General features: G+C 40.3%; 1 protein-coding gene across 22 annotated transcripts in view; it reads left to right on the top strand.

The window, feature by feature from the left end:
• The window catches only part of SUPT3H (SPT3 homolog, SAGA and STAGA complex component), a 470436-nt gene that overhangs the window by 372302 nt on the left and 77859 nt on the right, over nucleotides 1-20275 (top strand). For 21 of the 22 annotated variants that reach the window (XM_073335778.1, XM_073335781.2, XM_073335776.1 and 18 more), the window contains 4 exons: nucleotides 8657-8732; nucleotides 11604-11716; nucleotides 18554-18661; nucleotides 19216-19404. In XM_073335778.1, the coding sequence (XP_073191879.1) occupies nucleotides 8657-8732; nucleotides 11604-11716; nucleotides 18554-18661; nucleotides 19216-19404 (486 nt within the window). The remainder of the gene's footprint in view (nucleotides 1-8656; nucleotides 8733-11603; nucleotides 11717-18553; nucleotides 18662-19215; nucleotides 19405-20275) is intronic. The other variant, XM_078852051.1, reaches the window with a different exon arrangement.

Here is a 20275-nt window from a genome sequence, read left to right as displayed (position 1 = left end):
ATATATTATTTTTGCTTACAAATATTTGAACTGTAAAAATGATAAACAAAAGAAATGGTATTTTCAATTCACCTCATACAAGTACTGTAGTACAATCTCTTGGTCATGAAAGTGCAACTTACAAATGTATATATATTTTTTTTGTTACATGACTGCACTCAAAAACAAAACAATGTAAAATTTCAGAGCCTACAAGTCCATACAGTCCTACTTGTTCAGCCAATTGCTAAGACAAGCAAGTTTGTTTACATTTAAAGGAGATAATGCTGCCCTCTTCTTATTTACAGTGAGAACGGGCATTTGTGTGGCACTTTTGTAGCCGGCATCGCAAGGTATTTATGTGGCAGATTTGCTAAACATTCGTATGCTCCTTCATGCTTTGGCCACCATTCCAGGGGACATGCTTCTATGCTGATGATGCTCATTAAAAAAATAAGCATTACTTAAATTTCTTACTGAATGCCTTGGGAGAGAATTGTATACCCTGCTCTGTTTTACCCATCTTCTACCATATATTTCCTGTTATAGCCATCTCAGATGATGACCCAGCACATTGTTCATTTTAAGAACACTTTCACTGCAGATTTGACAAAACGCAAAGAAGGTACTGATGGGAGATTTCTAAAGATAGCTACGGCACTCGACCCAAGGTTTAAGAATCTGAAGTGCCTTCCAGAATCTGAGAGGTATGAGGTGTGGAGCATGCTTTCACAAGTCTTAAAAGAGCAACGCTCCAATGTGGAAACTACAGAACCCGAACCACCAAAAAAGAAAATCAACCTTCTGCTGGTGGCATCTGACTCAGAAAACGAAAACAAACATGCATCAGTCTGCACTGCTTTGGATTGTTATCAAGCACAACCTTGATAACAATCAAGGTTGTCTTCTGGAACGGTGGTTGAAGCATGAAGGAGTGAATCTTTAGAGCATTTGGCATGTAAATATCTTGCGACGCCGGTTACAACAGTGCCATGAGAACAAGACATTGTAAACAAGAGGCGGGTAGCATTATCACCTGCAAATGTAAACAAACTTGTTTGTCTGAGCGATTGGCTGAACAAGAAGTAGGACTGAGCGGACTTGCGGGCTCTAAAATTTTACATTGTTTTATTTTTGAATGCAAGTTTTTTGTACATAATTCTACATTTGTAATTTCAACTTTCATGGTAAAGAGATTGCACTACAGTACCCATATTAGGTGAATTGAAAAATACTATTTCTTTTGTATTATTACAGTGCAAATACATGTAATCAAACATAAATATTAAGTGAGCACTGTACACTTTGTATTCTGTGTTGTAATTCAAATCAGTATATTTGAAAATGTGGAAAACATCCAAAATATTTAAATAAATGGTATTCTATTATTGTTTAACAGTGTGCTTAATTACGATTAATTTTTTTTTTTTTAATCACTTGACAGCCCTAATTTTTATACTGGAGCAAGAAGATGTTTTTAGTTTTGTTGGAGTTATTTGCTGCCTGTCCCTTGGAAGAAAGTGAAAGAGACTTCCCCTCTGGTGCACTGTATTCCTTAGTTAGAAAATTCCTGAGTCAGTGCATAGATTGTGATGTATCAGCAATTTGTCTGTTGTTTGATTACCCTTAGTCATTGCTGTCCCATTTAATTTAATGTAACTGCTCTAAGGTTCAGTTTGTGAGGCTGGTACAGTACTTGTGGTTATGATGCTGTATGTTACAGGAACTGTGGGATGCTAGATGATGTTGGACATAAGGTCTGTGATTGTGTGTTAAAGTGTCACTCTTGTATACCCCCAGGGTGATGTGATTATGCTAGATTTCTTTTTTCTTTGAGTTTAGTGGGGGAGACAGGAATTTTTTCCCCTCCAATTGTAACCTCTCATATACATCTGTTTTTCCTTATCTAGCTATTTCCCTATGTACACAAGGATGCTGTCAACAGTTATTCATATGAAGATACTAATTTACCTCTTGGTGCCTGAATAATAGTTCTTTGTTGCCATCCTTCCTCTGGACTACATTGCGAGGGTTGTCCGTTTACTACATGTTCAAGATTCACTATGATTGTCCTGCGTTGAATGAGTGCATGGTCTTGGTGCATGATTTGACCTGCATCACCCATAAATAGATCAAATAAAAGTAAATAAAGTCTGAAACCATTTGAACTCTTAGGTATACAGAAGCTAATGGAGAATTACTGTTAGTTCACACTAAGGGATGTACAAATGTAAAATTTTCAGAAGAAACTACTGTTTATTTTCACACGAGATTTTCAAAATTGTCTAATGGATTTAGGAGCACAAATCCTATTTAGGAGTATGAGTGCCACTGAAACACCTTAGGCCCTTTTGAAAGTCTCCCCCTAAATATTGTACATGCAGTCCTAGGGAGTACTTCTGATACACAAACTCCTGTTTAGACTGATATTTTAAGAAGAATGAGTCCCTTCTATAGCATATAGTATCCATGAACTGAGGTCTGGAAAAACCTGCCTTTCAGCAGGAAACTAAAGAAGCTCAGTCCATTTAAGATGGTTAAGAGGTTACGTAAGAAGATGTCTGATGAGAGACAGCTTGTTATTGTGGCAAAACAAGTCATAACAGGATCCCATAGCAGGGAGCTGAAGCTAGACTAGTTCAGACTAGATAAAAGGTGAATTTCTTTTTTAAATAGGGTAATTAATTAATTAGGATGGGACAGATTCTCCATTACTAGAAATCTTTAAATGAAGATTAGATGTTTTTCTAAAAGAAATGATGTCACTCAACCAGAAGTTATGGGATTGATGCTAGAATGGTGAAATTTTGGTGAAATTCTGTGGCCTATGTTGCACATCTCAGACTAGATTATCATAATGGTCCCTTCTGACCTTGAAACGTATGACTCAACATCTAAGTGGCAAGGTGGCCTCCAGAACAGATCACTGTTATAGTATCACTAGAAGAGGTATGGAGCTGAGGCACTTGTTAAGATAATTTTTCTTTAGAGAATAAGAAATAATAATACAATTATGCTTATGCATTGGTGGGGAGGAGGAGCAGAACTGGAAAGAAATTTTGTAGCAAAGTCTTCAGCTCTCCATCCTGGACTAAATGAACACATGTGTAAAGCTTTATTGTTTATCAAAATGTTGAAGACCAAAGGTAAATACGGTCATCAGAACTGTTTTCTGTTAAATTAGAATCTGTAACAAAAGCTCTGTTGTATTCAGAGGAGACTGTAGAAAAGAATTCTTCCATTGCCTGCAGTCCTGCTTTCTGGCAAAGGTGGAAAAAGTTCAATGAAAAATTTGACAAATCTCAAACAGCAATTGCTGCAGAATGTAAACCCAGGCAAGCAGAACAGAGGAGGTGGAGGAATGTATGGTTCGCAGAAAAGGAACTGAGAACGTAAAATAATGAAATACAACATCTGTCCTTGCAGTTAGGTCTCACAAAAGAGAATAAATATGAGGCATTAGACATTAACACTAAAGCGTCACTACAAGTCAGTGTGACTGAATTATGAAGAGGGGGAGAACACCTGGATATTTTTCTAAACATTTTGGTGACTAAAATATTAAATGTAATGACTAATGTTGAACATGTCCACAAAACTCCACACAGACGTACACTTGTTGAGCTACTCTTGAAGATGTTGACTGTGCAAACAGCATCATTGAGAACTTGTTTTAGAACAGGTGGACTTTTTTTTTTTTTTTTTTTTTTTTGCAACTAGGGCTTGCCTGTGTGTAATACAGTGAGTTTAATATGCTTGTGGTGCAACAGCCTGCACCTGGGTGACTAGCGCGCTGTTTTTTTCCAGTCGTTGCATGAGCACCATCACAGCAAATTCCTACACAGCGCTGCTATTACAAGCCAGAATCTGAGACAAAAATATCCAAAAGTGCAAAGAGCTGTTCCCCTGTAGCATCCTGTGGTAATGACCGACAGAACAGAAATTCCTCTTGGAGTTTTTTGTCATTCTCAAATTTTATGTATGTCAGCATCTGAGCAGCACCTGAGACGTTCCTCGTTTTATCAAGAAGAACGGGAAACAAAAGGACTTCACTTGATTTTGGCAATCACTTGTTCAGTCATGTCATTTGCCATACTGTGAATATGCCTGGCAATAGTGTCATTAGACAGGGGAATCGAATCAAGTTGAGTCACTGCATCTTGCCCCAACATAATCAAAACCATTTTCTTCGTACGTGCCAGAAAAAAACTTTCTCCAATAGTGTGCGGTTTCCCGGTTTTAGTTATCCAATATGACACATCAGAAGATTTCTCTGGGGTTTTCTCATTTGCTATAGCTGCTGTTCTCAGTACTGTTTTCTGGCCCTTAGCACTCTCAGCTTTTGCTGAAAAAAATTAATCGGTTTTGTTTAAAGAGAACTGTGCTGCGTCTGAGTGCCGCAATATTTTTGAAGGTCTTAAGCTATCCTTTGCCAGAACTTCGCTACACACCAAACACTGTGGCCATGGGTCCTCCTCAAAACCAGTCCATGTAAATCCATATTCCAAATGTTTTGAATCATATTTGTGGTTTCTTGGATTTTACTGCTATTAGGATCCTTCTTTTGCTGCGAGTGGCAATCAACTCCCCTTCATTACCCCACTTTCATCCAGTTTTCTTCAGAAAATGGTCCATTGCTACAATTATTTCTACAGCAACTTTTCAAACTGGCTTCAACCACAACATGCTCAGTCAGTTGCTAGGTAATCATTTCAGACAGTTCTGATAGGCAAGTGGCTGAGAAAAGAAGTGGTGCACAGAGCTGGTGTTACAGGGCGGCAAGCAAAACAATTGCCTGGGACCCCACACCACAGGGGGCCCTGCAAAGCTAAGTTACTCAAGCTTTGGATTCAGCCCGCATAGGAGGCTGAGCTCAGGCTTCAGCTTTCTGCCCTGGGCCCCACTGAATCTAATGCCAGCCCTGGCAACCCCATTAAAATGAACTCATGACCCACTGTTTGAGAACTGCTGATTTAAACTATTCTTTAAAACCCCCAAAGACTGAGATTCCACAACCTTCCTAGGCAGTTTGTTCCAGTGCTTCAGTACCCTGACAAGAAGTTTTTCCTAGTGGCCAACCTAAACCTCCCTTGTTGCAATTTAAGCCCATTGCTTCTTATCCTATCCTCGGAGGTTAACGAGAACATTTTTTCACCCTTCTCCGTGTAACAATCTTTTATGTTCTTGAAAACTGTTATCATGTCCCCCCTCAGTCTTCTCCTCTCCAGACTAAACAAACTCATTTTTTTTTCAATTTTTTCTCATATGTCATGTTTTCTAGAACTTTAATCTTTTTTGTTGCTGCCTTCTGGACTTTTTCCAATTTGTCCACAATTTTCCTGAAATGTGGCACCCAAACTGGAAGCAGTACTCCAGTTGAGGCCTTATCAGTGTGGAGTAGAGTAGAAGAATTACTTCTCGTGTCTTGCTTACTATACCACTGCTAATACATCTCAGAATTATGTTTGCTTTTTTTGCAACTGTGTTTCAATGTTGACTCATATTTAGCTTGTGATTCACTATATCCCCCTAAATCTCTTTTCACAGTACTCCTGCCTAGGCAGTCATTTCCCATTTTATATGTGTGCAATGAATTGTTCCTTCCTAAGTGGAGTGCTTTGCATTTGTCCTTATTGAATTTCATCCTCTTTACTTCAGACCGTTTCTCCAGTTTTTCCAGATCATTTTGAATTTTAATCCTATCCTCCAAAGCACTTGCAACCCCTCCCAGCTTGGTATCATCTGCCAACTTTAGAAGTGTACTCTCTATGCCATTATCTAAATCATTGATGAAGATATTGAACTGAACTTGACCCAGGACTGATCCTTGCAGGATCCCACTCATTATGCCCTTCCAGCTTGACTGTGAACCACTGATAACTATTCTCTGGGAGTGGTTTTCCAACCAGTTATGCACTCACCTTATAGGAGCTCCATGTAGACTATATTTCACTAATTTGTTTATGAGAAGGTCATGCAAGACCATATCAAAAAATTTACTAAAGTCAAGATTTACCACATGTATCGCTTCTTGGCTTGTAATTGTATATGTTAACTCTGGCTATATGCACTGAGTGTAAATTTATGGATTGCGGTGCAATTGGCCACTCCTATTCTAACACTGTACTGTTGGTGCCAAAATTTTGCCTTTGTTAGCTTGAATGGTTTTCCTTTATTCATTAAATTAGAGTTTGGAAGGAGGTGATACTCCTTTCTCTAAGATTAAGATAACATACTTTTCTTGTTTGAGAAATTTGAGTGAACTGCTTTCTGCTACTGAAAAGGACAATCATTTAGTATCGTCTCTGCCTGCCTCCAGTTTATGAAGGGTGTGACAATTTGGACCAATGAACAGTTGTGTCCCCTTAATCTCTTAGCCTGGGGCACTTTTTACACTGCTTTGGTGTCAGAACATCTGCTTCTGGCCTGCTCACACAGCCTTCACCATGCAAATTCGCTCCCAGCTAAATTACATGAGCACTCTGAACAGTCACTCATGAACTACATCCAGAGCAACACCCACAAATTCTAAGTCCCAGCCTTGTCTCCACAGAAATGTGCGTCTTGTACTGCTCAATACACTTTTTAGCAGTATAAGGTCATATGAAGTCTGTCATTTCATCAAAGGAAAATAATAATGCATCAGCCTTGTTATCCCAAATGGAGTTTCTTACACATCCTAATCCAAATACACTGGTTAAGATAAAGCAATAAGATAAGTTTATTAACTACAGAAAGACAGATTTTAAGGGATTACAAGTGATGATGCATAAAAGTCAGGATTGGTTACAAAATACACTAAAAGGATAAAATGCAAGCTAATACCCAACTTAAAAGCTAGGTGAACTTAAAATCAGTAAATGTCACAGGTTGAGTCTCCTTTCAGCCTAGAACCCTTCTCCCTAGTCCAGTTCTTTGAAATGCATTGATGTCATAAGCAGAGATGAAGGAGGAGAGAGGTAAATTGGAGGCCACTGTTTCTCATTCTTGTTCCACCATCCGCTTTTTGAGGATTACCCGCAGCTGGGGTGCTGGTGACAAGTATTCTCTTGTGGATGTGAAGTCTGACCGATCCCTGTGTTGAAATGTAAATTTGTATACACCTTTCCCCCTGTTGGAGAATGGCCGCTTAAGCTGGTGACAGCTCTTTAACACCTGGCTGGGGCCAGTGTATCTTTGTTTCTGAAAAACTTGTTTGTGGGTGTTACCTGAAATTACAGCATATTTCAGTAACAATCATACAGTAGAATTTCAAAACTTCACATATAGTATTGCTACACAAATTCCAAGAGGATAATGATATTCAGCAGATTATTACTTTTCAAATGATACCTCACAGGGCATACTTGTACATAATTTATTATAGTCTTGTAAAAGTGGTGAACATAACAGTATAGACTGTCACAAGGGTGTAAAGTCTACTATATGGGATAGATCCTCAGCTAGTGTAAATCAGCATTGCTCCATTGAAGTCAATGGAACTCAAGCACATCCTTAAAATTAAATGTAAACATAAATGCGTGGTTGAATCTTGGCCTAAATATGGTGTTGCAAATATTTGGAGGGGTTGCTATATATAGACATGTACAGTTTGAATACTTTGCCTGTTTTGAGGCACTGTGTTATATAAGAATTTATTTTACATTTAACTATATCTGTAGGAAATACAATTAAAACTATCCAACAGAATGTTTTTTCTCAAATGGATTTAATTACCCTGTTTAATTTTCACTTTCTTCCTCTCCTAGCTGCCTTCGCTTTCTGAAGAATAAAAATGAAGGCAAATGTTATTGTTAAAATGCCAGCAATCACCATCCCAGTGCTCCTGCATGTACCAAGTTGGTGTGGTGCAAAGTTCGCCTCTATTGCTCTCCTGCTGACCTGGTGCATCCCCACAGTGGTGCCAGTCTTCCATTCGCTACAATATCATTAGTGTCTATTTCAAAAAGATTTAGGGCTCAGGCTATGTCTACACTATCACTTATGTTGGTATAACTTTTGTCACTCAGGCATGTGAATAAACCATCCGCCGACTGACATAAGTTACACTGACCTATGTGGACAGTGCTATGTGGACAGGACAGATTCTCCTGCCAACATAGCTACCACCACTCGCGGGGGATGGATTAATTAAGTCGATAGGAGAGTTCTTTCCCATCGGCTAAGAACAGCTATACTGAGAAGTTACAACAGAGAAGCTGCATCGGTGCAACTGCGCTGCTATAACCTCTCTAGTGTAGTCATAGCCTCCGTTATGCAAGATGCTGAGCCCTTTGGCCTTGACTCAGGAAAACACAAGTATGTGCTTAACATTAAGCACACAGTGGGACTACTCACGGACTTAAATTTAAATGTGTATTTAAGTGTTTTCCTGGATCAGGGCCAGAGTACTCAGCACCTTGCAGGCTTGAGCCCTAACTGTTGTGCTGCATAAGGAACATATATAAGCAAACTTCTGGAATCAAAATTCTGAATCTTACCATTGGCAAATATTACCCATGAGAAATAACCCAACCGTGTGTTATTTTTGTGCATTTTATTCTGTTAAAAAAACATTTAATTTTTGGGTTAACTTCAGAGTTATGCCTGCAAGAATTTTGTGGGTGGCATTTATTTTGCAGTATGTGGTTCTTGTTTGAATAAAGTGCATTATTTAAATCTACCCGTTGTTTTTCAGAGAGCAGAAAGACAAACACGAATGATGGACTCAGCCCAGTATGCAGAATTTTGTGAAAGTCGTCAGTTAAGTTTTTGTAAGTACTATCACATATAACTCCTGCACAGTATTTAGATGTGCAGTTATTTTATGTACACTGTAGAACCTAATTGATACATTTCTGGGAAATGTATTTATTTAATGCATGAAAGAGTATGTTAGGTTCTCTGTCCTCAGAACTGCTAAGTAATGCTAATTTATTACACTCTATTGAGATCAGGCAGACTATTTTATTTATTTTTATATTTCCCAGATTTCACAAATACTCTGGTGCTGAGTGCAAATATAAAATCCATAAATAGATAAAACTTTTAAGCAGTTTATGTATTAAACAACCATGTTTGTATGCAGCTTACCGTGGTATGGTTATACACAGCTGATAAATGAAGTACACCCTCAATGTTGTGATTACTTCTGAAGGTATCGAAAATTAACTATTGGTATCAAGTTTTCCTTTTTATTTCTGCATCCATAGATATACAAAGAACTTACTAAAGGGTCTTTTCTATTTTAAGCCGTAACCTCCTGCTGTGGAATTTATTCAACATCAGCCAAATTCATCAGTACACGCCATTCCAACACTAATAACATGATGACAGAATTAGGGCTTTACTAGCACTGAAAACCAGCTTACTAGAAATGCTTGTGGGCCACAACTATAATGGGTTGTAAATTAATGGGCTTGATCATGTAGCAAAACATAATTACAGAAGCGGTTAAGTGATGACTAAGGCTTCAGGTCAAAGGTCAAAGAGAAAGTGAGGTGAAAGAGCTAGTGAAAAGCATGACAAAATAGCACATGACCCTACAATACAAAATTGAATACAATGATATCTTTAAATGAGAGACGCTTATCTTGTTTTTTATAACAAGGCATTTGAATTGGGTGCATGAGTGATTCATTTATGTATCATAAAGTGCAAATAAATGACACATCCAAAATAGCACTCTGTGTAAATGTCAGCAAATGTAGGAAAACATGTTTTGTAAGCATTTATTCTTTTCCTAATTCAATATGTTTTGAAAGCTCAGTTGTAATTTGGCATCACACATCTGTGAATCATTAGGTAAATGGTACTTCAGATTGGGGTGATTTCAGCTAATGAGAGGTTTGTGATAATGCCATTTTTTAAACCTAAAAATTATAATCAGAACTCAATACAAATATAAATCTTCAGTTTACAAAATAACGTTCAATGTTGATGAACTGGAGATCATGATTATTTTTCTTAATGATCTGATGGATAATTTTTCTACCTTTTTGAATAACCATGGCCTCATTTTCCCCTCACATTTAATATCAATCAAGTTGTTAGTTGATCTCAATGGGTTGTTACTGGTGTAAAACTAGTGAGGAGAATCATACTCACAGTTTCATTACCTAGCATAAAGCAAACCAGATAATACAGTAATATGCTAAATGGCACAGGGCCTTTTATTAAAAATTAAGACAAAAGACTATTTTTTGATATTTCCCTTAGTTGTAGTAGAAATTGAATTTTAAAACTGCAGTGGGTTTAAAATAATAAATCCATATTACTGTAAGGTAAAGCCATGTATTAGCTCCTGAAAAGTCATCCAATGTTACAGTAGTGTTATAATTATTTAGTTATATGACACCATAAATCTGTATGGCATTTTAAAAACTGTTGAAAGAAAAGCTCCCTGCCCCAAATGTCAAACAGTCTAAGATGGCATGTATAAATATTCGATCCAGTGCTTTTGATCCTGCCACCTCCCTTTTACTCATCCTCAAATTCTCCTACTTTGGCTTCTTTTCCTCAGCCAACCAGTATATCCTTGTTTCCCTGTCCTAAAATATGATCCTTGATAACAGCTGCCTTTCCAACGAACACCCAATCTCTCTTCTCCCCTTTACCTCCAGCCTGATTGAACAGGCAGTTTACAACTCTATATCAAATTACTCTCCCACCCCAGATGCCCTCCAGTTGATTTCTGCCCTCTTCACAAACAGCTCTCACCAAAAGCACTAAGGACTTCTTCCTGGCCAAGTTTCTTTCATCTTTCTCTAGTCATTGACACCATTGTTCACTCTCTCCTTAACAACATTTTATCCTCCCTTTGGCCTTTCCTGATTCTCCTTTTAATTTTCCTGCCATTCCGTCAGCATCACTTTGGCCTTCCCACCTTCTTCCCTCTTTGTGCAAGCCCCCATGGGTCTCTGTCTCTGCCCATCTCTTCTTTTTTTCTCTGCCTTATTCCTGAGGTATCCTGAGTGTGTGTGGGATCAAAGCGTTATTTCTGTGTTGAAGATTTACAGATCTACTTGGCTGCACCTTTTATTTCCCTCTGCCTAATACCGCATTTCAGACATACCCAGCGAATCATGCTGGATAGCTTGTGATCCTCCAAGACCCTAACATAGTTAAAACTGAGCTCCTTAATTTTCCTTCTAAATCACTTCCACCTTTCTTCATTGCTGTTAATAACATCCTTTTCCTCCTCAATCAGGGGTGGAGCCTCAGAGTCATCTTATCCTATCTTTATCGCCATTCATCCAAGGGTTGACGCGAGCCTGTTTTTTCTTCCACCATAATATATTGTAAATCCAACCCTTCCTGTCTGTCCCCACAGTTAAATATTTGTCCGTACTGTAATCTCCTGCCTTGATTACTGCGTCTTTTTCTCCTCCTTTTCTTCATGATTGTCATAGCCTTCTCTTATAGGCTACCCAAATTGCTGCCTGTGAAATTAGTATCTTTACCCATTAATCTCACTCTCTCATTCTAACCCCCTCTTTGAATCCCTCTACTGCCTCTTTCTTGCCCTTCACATCAAGTTCAGTTTTACTTTTTGACTGTTACCCTGTCAGATGTAGAATTAAGCAAATAAGAATGTAGATCTATTGTTAAAATTAACTTCTGTTCACTTTGTTTTGAACTGACAGCCAAGAAAGCTTCCAAGTTTCGTGATTGGCTGGACTGCAGCAGTATGGAAATAAAACCAAATGCAGTTGCCATGGAGATTTTGGCATATTTAGCATATGAGACTGTGGCACAGGTAAGGGAATGTGCTATATCTACTGTGATACAACAGAACAAAGGTAACTAGTAATCTTAAACATCTTTCAACTAATCTCAGCAGACACTTCAGGCTGTGTGTTAACATTTCTTCAAAGTTGTATTTGACCTTTCAAGGGACTATCTCTGGATTCCTTTCTAACTTTCATGTAATCTGCAGTATCTGAGCTTTTGTACTGTTCCGTGCTCATTGCTCTGGTGTGTAAGTGGCACTTTTGGCTAATGGTTATAGCAAAAGATTGGCAGCTAGGAGGCCACTGAAACCACTCATTTTTCTATGTGAGTTCTGGCGATTCACTTGGGTTCAGTCATCCCAACTGTAAATAAAAGGTAGGGGTCGACCCTTTTTAGGTAGACAAATTACTCAGTAAATTTATAAAAGGTGATGAGAAAGGTGGTTCTTTGATTGCTGATCCCTATGCATATTCCACATGTGCCTGAGTCCAGAGGTTCATGAAAAGCAGTGTCTGTTGGCCCACATATGTGCAATTGCTCTCCAAGCCTGAACTTGGGAGCAGAGCCGAAAGCTGCTAAACCCAAGGACTCATCATTCAGGGCTTCTATAAGAGTAAGAGGCACTGTCATAGATGCAAGGACAGATCCCCATCCAGGTCTGTTTCTGAGAGAAGAGATCCTTCCCTGACCCCATCCAGGTTGGGCAAACCTTCACACGCACATCCTAATAGCTCAGAACTGCTGAAGGCCCCAGGCATGCAGTTAAAACACAGAAGAAAAAGAATCCATCAGTTCTCTTGGTAGCTCTGACTCCTAAACATAAAGACTGGCATCCATTGGCTCCATCTAGGAGTGCAGGACCTGACTCTATGGCAGTCCCAGCCCACTCTTCTAAGGATCAGCCACCTGCAAGATCTTGGGATGCATCGGAATCATCAGTCCTGACGGCCCGTATACCCTGAACCCTGGGACATGTGGGCACTCATGTCTCATCCCCTCTCCTCTTAGACCCGTCCTCTGAGAGACATTGCTACATCGGACGATGAATCTACTTCAGTAACTCAGGACTCCTCCCTGCTCCAACCCTAACGCAGGAGTGTTCACTTTCCAGTACTGACGACCCCACCAGTAGAGCCAGAGCAGGTCTCTGACTTGGGTGAGTCAGATACTCTGGCCAGCCATTCATCTCCTTGCAGAGAGATGAGTCCTGACAGGGAATTGAGGAGAACTGGATGCCCTCCTCCCACCCGTTGCCACCCACCCACTCAGGGCTACTTTTGACGCCTCAATTGAGAATTACCCATCTTTATGGATGCCAAATACTTCTATTCTGTCCTTTGCCCCCCCCAAACTTTGGGGGTCTTCTCTCACATTTTGCTCACAATTGGGACTCTATCATGACAGACATGTGGGTTCTAGAAATCATCCACCATGATTACTCCCTCAAAGTTATTTCCCTTCCCTCCCACAAACCCCGTTCCTGGTGGTTCTTCAAGGACCACTCTCACAAGGAGATTCTTTGCCAGGAGGCAGATTCTCTTCTCCAACAGGTTTCAGAGTAACAGCCGTGTTAGTCTTCTCCAACAGTGGCCAATAGAACAAGTGCAATCTCAACTTGAAGGGAGGTTTTATTCCCCATACATGTTAGTCCCCAAAAAAGATGAGGGTGGAGACCCAGTCTGGATCTTTGACAAATGAACATCTTTATTCAAAAGTCAAAATTCAGGATGGTTATACTAGCAACAGTAATCCCCTCTGTACAGGAGGGAATGTGGTTTGTGGCTCTCGACATAGAAGACACCTACTTTCATATAGTGTCCTTCCCTTGTACAAGCAACAGCACCCAGGGTATTCACATACGTTTTTTTGTGGTGGCACCCCCAATTAGATGCAATGGCTGCACAGCCTTCCCATACTTGGTTGACTGGCTCCTAACAGATCACTCCTACCATGAGGTCAGGTTAGCAACTTCGTTCCTGCTTCATCTTCTAGCAACACTGGTGTTTCTGCATGAACAAAGAAAACTCCATTTTGATCCTCACTAGGATGAAAAACATTATCAGAGTGATACTGGACTCCAGTTTCAGAAAGATCTTTATTCCCTGCAGAAAGATTTCAATCAGTGAACAATCTGATAACACAGGTTACTTGCAAACAAAAAAACTACAGTCAAAGTATGCCTTTCCCTACTAGACCACATGGTCTCATGTGATACCATTCGCCAGACTTTTTCTGCACCGCCTATAGGCCTGGCTCTGGTCTCTCTACTTACCAGACAAGGACCACGTGAACACCAGAGTGACTGTTCCCACCAACGTCATTGCCTCTCTCACATGAACCCGGAACAAGTGCAAGTGGGAGTCCCGTTCAACACTGCCATCCCCATTGCCACCATCATAACAGATACTCTGGGATGGGACACTCTAGGATGGGACACTTACTGAATTATCACACTGTACAGGACATTTGCACCAAACTGTACATCAACCTGCTGGAACTGAGAGTGGTCCGTCATGTATTCGCTCCATATCCAAATAATGTTGGATATCACTCTGGCCTTTTATATAAACAAGCAGGGTTGAGCAAGAACCCTGCCCCTCTTCCTGGAAGCAGTCAGGCATTGGAATGTTCAGAAAACGCATCACTATCCAAGCCACGGACCTACCAGGTATTTCCCTGCAGACCATGAGTGGGAAATATACAGCTCTCAGAGATTCACTCAAGCGGAACACCTCAATGGGATCTCTTCATGTTCCAAATGAACAGGAAACTTCCCTTGTATTGCAGGTATGGGCCATGATGCCCAGGACAAAGCTTTCCTGTTATCATGGTCAGAACAACTCAGATATGCCTTTCTGCCCATTCCCCTGCTACCACAAGTCTTGAGAAAGATCTGTCTCGTTCTGATAACACCCAACTAGTCCACACACTTGGTTCCCTGAACTTCTCAGAATGTCAACCTATCCTCCCATCAGGATCCATCCCTTGCCAGATCTTCTAATACAGGAAGACTGCAAAATCAGAGACCCTCACCCAGACCCACTTCACCTCACAGCCTGGTTTGTGGATGGGCTTCAGAACTGGAACACTCATATTCAGAAGCTGTCCAAGCCATTCTTACTCAGAGTAGTAAAGATTCAGCTAGGAACTTCTACCTACCTAAAGGGAGATGTTTCTATACCTGGCCACAGCACAATCAGACTTCCTCGGACTTTGCGGATATGCCAGTCATTTTAGATTATCTCCTGTCATTGAAGAACTTGGGTCTTCTCCTGAGCTCATTGTTGGGTCCATCTTGCAGCAATCAGTGCGGTCCTTCCTCCAGTAGATGAGTATTCCATTTTAACTCACCCAACAACAGACAGATTCCTGAAGGGCCTAGTCAGGACTTTTGTACCTGTACCCCTTTGAGGAAGACTCAGGAAGCTTGATAACAGCAAAGGTAAGATTTATTCCATTCACTCTTTCAAAGAGCTCACATTCTTTCTTTTCTCTTTCTCGTGTCTCTCCTCCTTCTCCCCCGTGCATCCTGGACTCAAAGTTACAGTGACCACCTCAGAACAAACTTACAAGCACAAATTGGGGTAGCTATCTGTAACTAGCTAGATACAACCAGGACTTTTCCACCAGTTGTCAAGCCTACACCTCAATCGGATCTCAATCTCGTCCTGTCCATACTCACCAGGCCACCATCTTAACTTTTGGCCAGCTGCTTTATGTCCCACTTTTCCATGAAGGTCACGTTTTTAGTTGGTATTACTTCATCCAGAAAGAATGAGCACAATGGGAGCACTCATGACTGATCCACCATATGCCCTTTCTACAGGGAGAAGGTCTCCCTTCATCTTCATCATAAATTGCTCCCTAAAGTAATTTCTGAATTCCATGTCAACCAACCTATCCACTTTTCCATTTCCTTCACAAAACCCAAAGATTTCATTCCCTGGATGTCAGATGTGCCCTGGAATTCTGCCTGTCAAGGACCAAACCAATCAGAAAATTACCAAGACTATTGCTCACTATAGCAGAAAGGTCACGAGGACAAGAAATATCTCCTCAGAGAATCAATAAATTGATTTTGGTTGCATCATCACATACTACCAATTAGCGCATTTCCCTCATCTGGATGGGGTAAGGACACTCTCTGAGAGCTACCTAGAGTTCCAGTCACATGTTCACAAAACATTACACATCGGTACTTCAGTTCTCTGCTGCAGATGCAGCTGTGGGGACTGCAGTTCTTCAAGCATCTTTATTGTTGGCATCCTTGCACCAACCTCTGGTCTGAATACTGCTTGTCAGTCACCCACGTATGGAATACACATAGGGACCAGCATGGGAAGAAATGGAGTTTACTTACTTGTAACTGTAGGTTCTTTGAGATGTACCCTGTCTGTATTTCACTACCCACCCTCCGTGCCCTCTGCTTCGGATCCTGTTGGATTCATGGTGAGAGAGGCGGCAGCCAACACTACCTCTTACGCCTTTGGTCTGGAGCACGAGGAGAGCAACTGCATGTGTGCGGGCCAATGGACGGACACCTCGTTAAGAATCTGTGGACTCAGTTGCATGGCATGCATCTGTACCTTGTGTGGAATACAGATAGGGACCACACATCTCAAAGAGCTTCCTGTTACAGCTAAATGCAGTGCATGCTTTTCTTGTTACAGCTAAGTAACTTCCAGTTCTTTAAGTTAAAGTAACTCATTGCAGTTCAAACATTATTAAAGAGGCATTTATAGTTTCATAGAGTTTCAGACCAGAAGGGGCCACTAGATCATCTGGTCTAGCCTCCTGTATAACACAGACCATTACATTTATCCAGTTACCCCTACATTGAGCCCAATAACTTGGGATAAACCAAAGCATTTCACTTTTCAGATGGCTAAACTGTGTGCCACATGCAGAGAACAGGAGAGTTGAGGTCCCTGCAATGGCAGGAAATTGATTTGGAATGATATGCCTAATGATCCTAGTGGTGATCCATGCTTCATACTGCAGAGGAAGGTGAAAAAAAACCCACAATCCCTGTCAATCTGACCTGAAGTAAAATTCCTTCCCAACTTCAGATCTGGTGATCAGTATGACCCTGAGCATGTGAACAAGATACACCAGCCAGGTATCTGAGAGAGAGGATTCTCTCTATTACCTCAGAGCACTGGTCCACCCTATCTGGTGTCTCATCTCTAGCTGTGGTCACTCCCTGATGCTTCAGAGGAAGGTGGAGGGGAAAAATTACAACTGTTCAGTTGTACTTCAGGGGGAAAAAATCCTTCCTGACTGCTGCAGACTGCGGTGCAAGCAGCGTTGGGTAAGCATATGGGGAGTTTTGAGCATATGGGGAGCAATGTAGAATTTCCTGTTCTTTCCATATCCCTTAAAGGAAAAAAATGAATAGGGGGATTCATACATTCACAGCTTCCAAGGCCAGAAGGGACTGACACCTCATGCACACGGACTTCAGAATTTCTCCTACAAGCTGATTAAAATTTATCTTTTAGAAAGATATCTAATCTCGCCTTAAAGACTTCACTCGATGAATCCCTCCTCCTGTGGTAAACTGTTCCAGCATTTAATTACCCTTACTGCTAGGAAATTGCATCTTATTTCAAGGCTGAATTTGTTTAGTTACCATTAGAATTAGCATCATTTATGACAACACACATATAGTGTCTTCCTTCACTTTTGAGATACAGTTCATAAGCAGGTTTCAGAGTAACAGCCGTGTTAGTCTGTATTCGCAAAAAGAAAAGGAGTACTTGTGGCACCTTAGAGACTAACCAATTTATTAGACCATAAGCTTTCGTGAGCTACAGCTCACTTCATCAGATGCATATCGTGGAAACTGCAGCAGACTTTATATATACACAGAGAATATGAAACAATACCTCCTCCCACCCCACTGTCCTGCTGGTAATAGCTTATCTAAAGTGATCATCAGGTGGGCCATTTCCAGCACAAATCCAGGTTTTCTCACCCTCCACCCCCCCCACACAAATTCACTCTCCTGCTGGTGATAGCCCATCCAAAGTGACAACTCTTTACACAATGTGCATGACAATCAAGTTGGGCTATTTCCTGCACAAATCCAGGTTTTCTCACATCCCCCCCACCCCCATACACACACAAACTCACTCTCCTGCTGGTAATAGCTCATCCAAACTGACCACTCTTCAAGTTTAAAAAACTTCAAATCCAGACTCCAGCGAGAAACTGCTGAATTGGAATTCATTTGCAAATTGGATACTATTAATTTAGGCTTAAATAGAGACTGGGAGTGGCTAAGTCATTATGCAAGGTAGCCTGTTTCCTCTTGTTTTTTCCTACCCCCCCCCCCCAGATGTTCTGGTTTAACTTGGATTTAAACTTGAAGAGTGGTCAGTTTGGATGAGCTATTACCAGCAGGAGAGTGAGTTTGTGTGTGTATGGGGGTGGGGGGGATGTGAGAGAACCTGGATTTGTGCAGGAAATAGCCCAACTTGATTGTCATGCACATTGTGTAAAGAGTTGTCACTTTGGATGGGCTATCACCAGCAGGAGAGTGAATTTGTGGGGGGGGGTGGAGGGTGAGAAAACCTGGATTTGTGCTGGAAATGGCCCACCTGATGATCACTTTAGATAAGCTATTACCAGCAGGACAGTGGGGTGGGAGGAGGTATTGTTTCATATTCTCTGTGTATATATAAAGTCTGCTGCAGTTTCCACGATATGCATCTGATGAAGTGAGCTGTAGCTCACGAAAGCTTATGCTCTAATAAATTGGTTAGTCTCTAAGGTGCCACAAGTACTCCTTTAGTTCATAAGCAGTTAATTCCATCTCAGTGAACCTAGTCTTTTATTGTTGCTTTTGTTGCTCTTCTAGTTGGTGGACTTGGCTCTTTTGGTCAAACAGGATATGGCTCCCAAAGCAGGTGATCCATTCAGTCATGCAATATCTGCTACTTTTATACAGTATCACAATTCTGCTGAGGTAAATACTTGTTTTTTTTAATATTGTCAGTATATCCATTATTGCATAAGAGTAGAAATAAATATCATATGAAGGGTGGTACTTATTTTATTAGTACATGCATTTTTTTGGAATTGTTCAGTTCCTTCTAGTACGTATTTGTATCTGACAGCTGTTGATGTGCTCATGCTGGGATGGGGAAAACCACTGTATGTTTATAACTATTAAAAAAAACATTTAAAATGTACATATTAAAGACTTTTGAAAATTATTGATGACATCTTTACATTTAAAAATGAAAATTCTTTCTGCTTATATAGAAATTCTCACCTCCAGCCCTGAACTGCTTCTTGTATGTGGACCTTTATTCCAGCATTAGAAATTAATACGCATACATATCAACAACAACAGATACAACAGTTGCTGTAATTACCTGGATCAGCAATCACAGTTACTTCCCGAATATGCAAACTGAATGTTGTGGTATACTTCCTGTAACAGAAAGTCCAGGAAACCATGAAACAGGTTTTAAAAATATCGTTTTACAATGACTGCTTGATTTTTTGTTTTGATAGCCACATCTCTTAGGCCAGACCACAAATATGAAGAGCAGTCTTGACTCCCCGGAAAACACACCACCTCCTACGCCCACTCCCCCAGCAGCAGCAGGACCACAACACCTTGGGAAAACACTGTCTGGAGGCCTGGGGAATGGAGGCATTGGACAAGACTCCACCAAAGTCAAACAAAGAAAAAGAAAAAAGGTTGGTGTGGATGAGGCTGTAGTAGATAGGCACTCAAAATATCTGCTGAAGATCTTGATCATTTTCTTGGGTTTGAAATCTTGGTTTTGAAAACTCAATTTTAAAATATGGCATAAACTTTAAAGATTAAAATTGCTGAAAAGGCTTATGAACTTCAGTATCCTTATTTTTATCTCAGTAGGTTTAGCTTAGATATTTGGATGCTTTGAATGAAATGTGGGTATCTTTTATGTCACATTCAAGATACCCAATGTCAGTATTGTCATTCCTAGTTTTCACTGTAATGCCAGGTGTTCTAAGTGGGAGGGATGAACATATCAAAACTGAAGTGGGGGGAAATCTTGGGGGAAAAAAATGTTACTATAATTCAAAGTCAGCATGTATGAATTGAATCACTAGTGTTGCTTTCATGTACATTATTTTCTTGCCAAGAAAATGCACATTCCACTAGTAATTGTTACCTTGACATTATCAAACAGTAAACAAGGTGTTTATATGCTTCTCATAGAATCGTAAGAGGGACACTCCCCATATAGTTCACCTTTCTCTCACTAATAAATTAACTGTCGGCATTGACTTTGTTACATACCATACCAATGAGGAACTCTTTGATGATCTGTAAAAATATTTGTGTTAGGAGTTCTGAATGTTACTTTTCCTCCTTCCTTTTTACATTGGGTTGGTAGGGTTCATGTGAGTGATTTGCACTGCAGGTCACAGGCACAAAATATTAGCTAAGGATGCAATTTTAGGTGTAGTTTAATATAAATTCATACTCTTACTTCAATGTCATTTTTTAAAATGTGATATTTATAAACTGCTGTACAATTTTACTGAAACTACATATCCAGTTTTGACAGGCGTCTACTAG

This window comes from Lepidochelys kempii, chromosome 3, assembly GCF_965140285.1.
Source record: "Lepidochelys kempii isolate rLepKem1 chromosome 3, rLepKem1.hap1, whole genome shotgun sequence".
Classification (NCBI taxonomy): domain Eukaryota; kingdom Metazoa; phylum Chordata; order Testudines; family Cheloniidae; genus Lepidochelys; species Lepidochelys kempii.
This window is presented reverse-complemented; position numbering and strand designations above follow the sequence as displayed.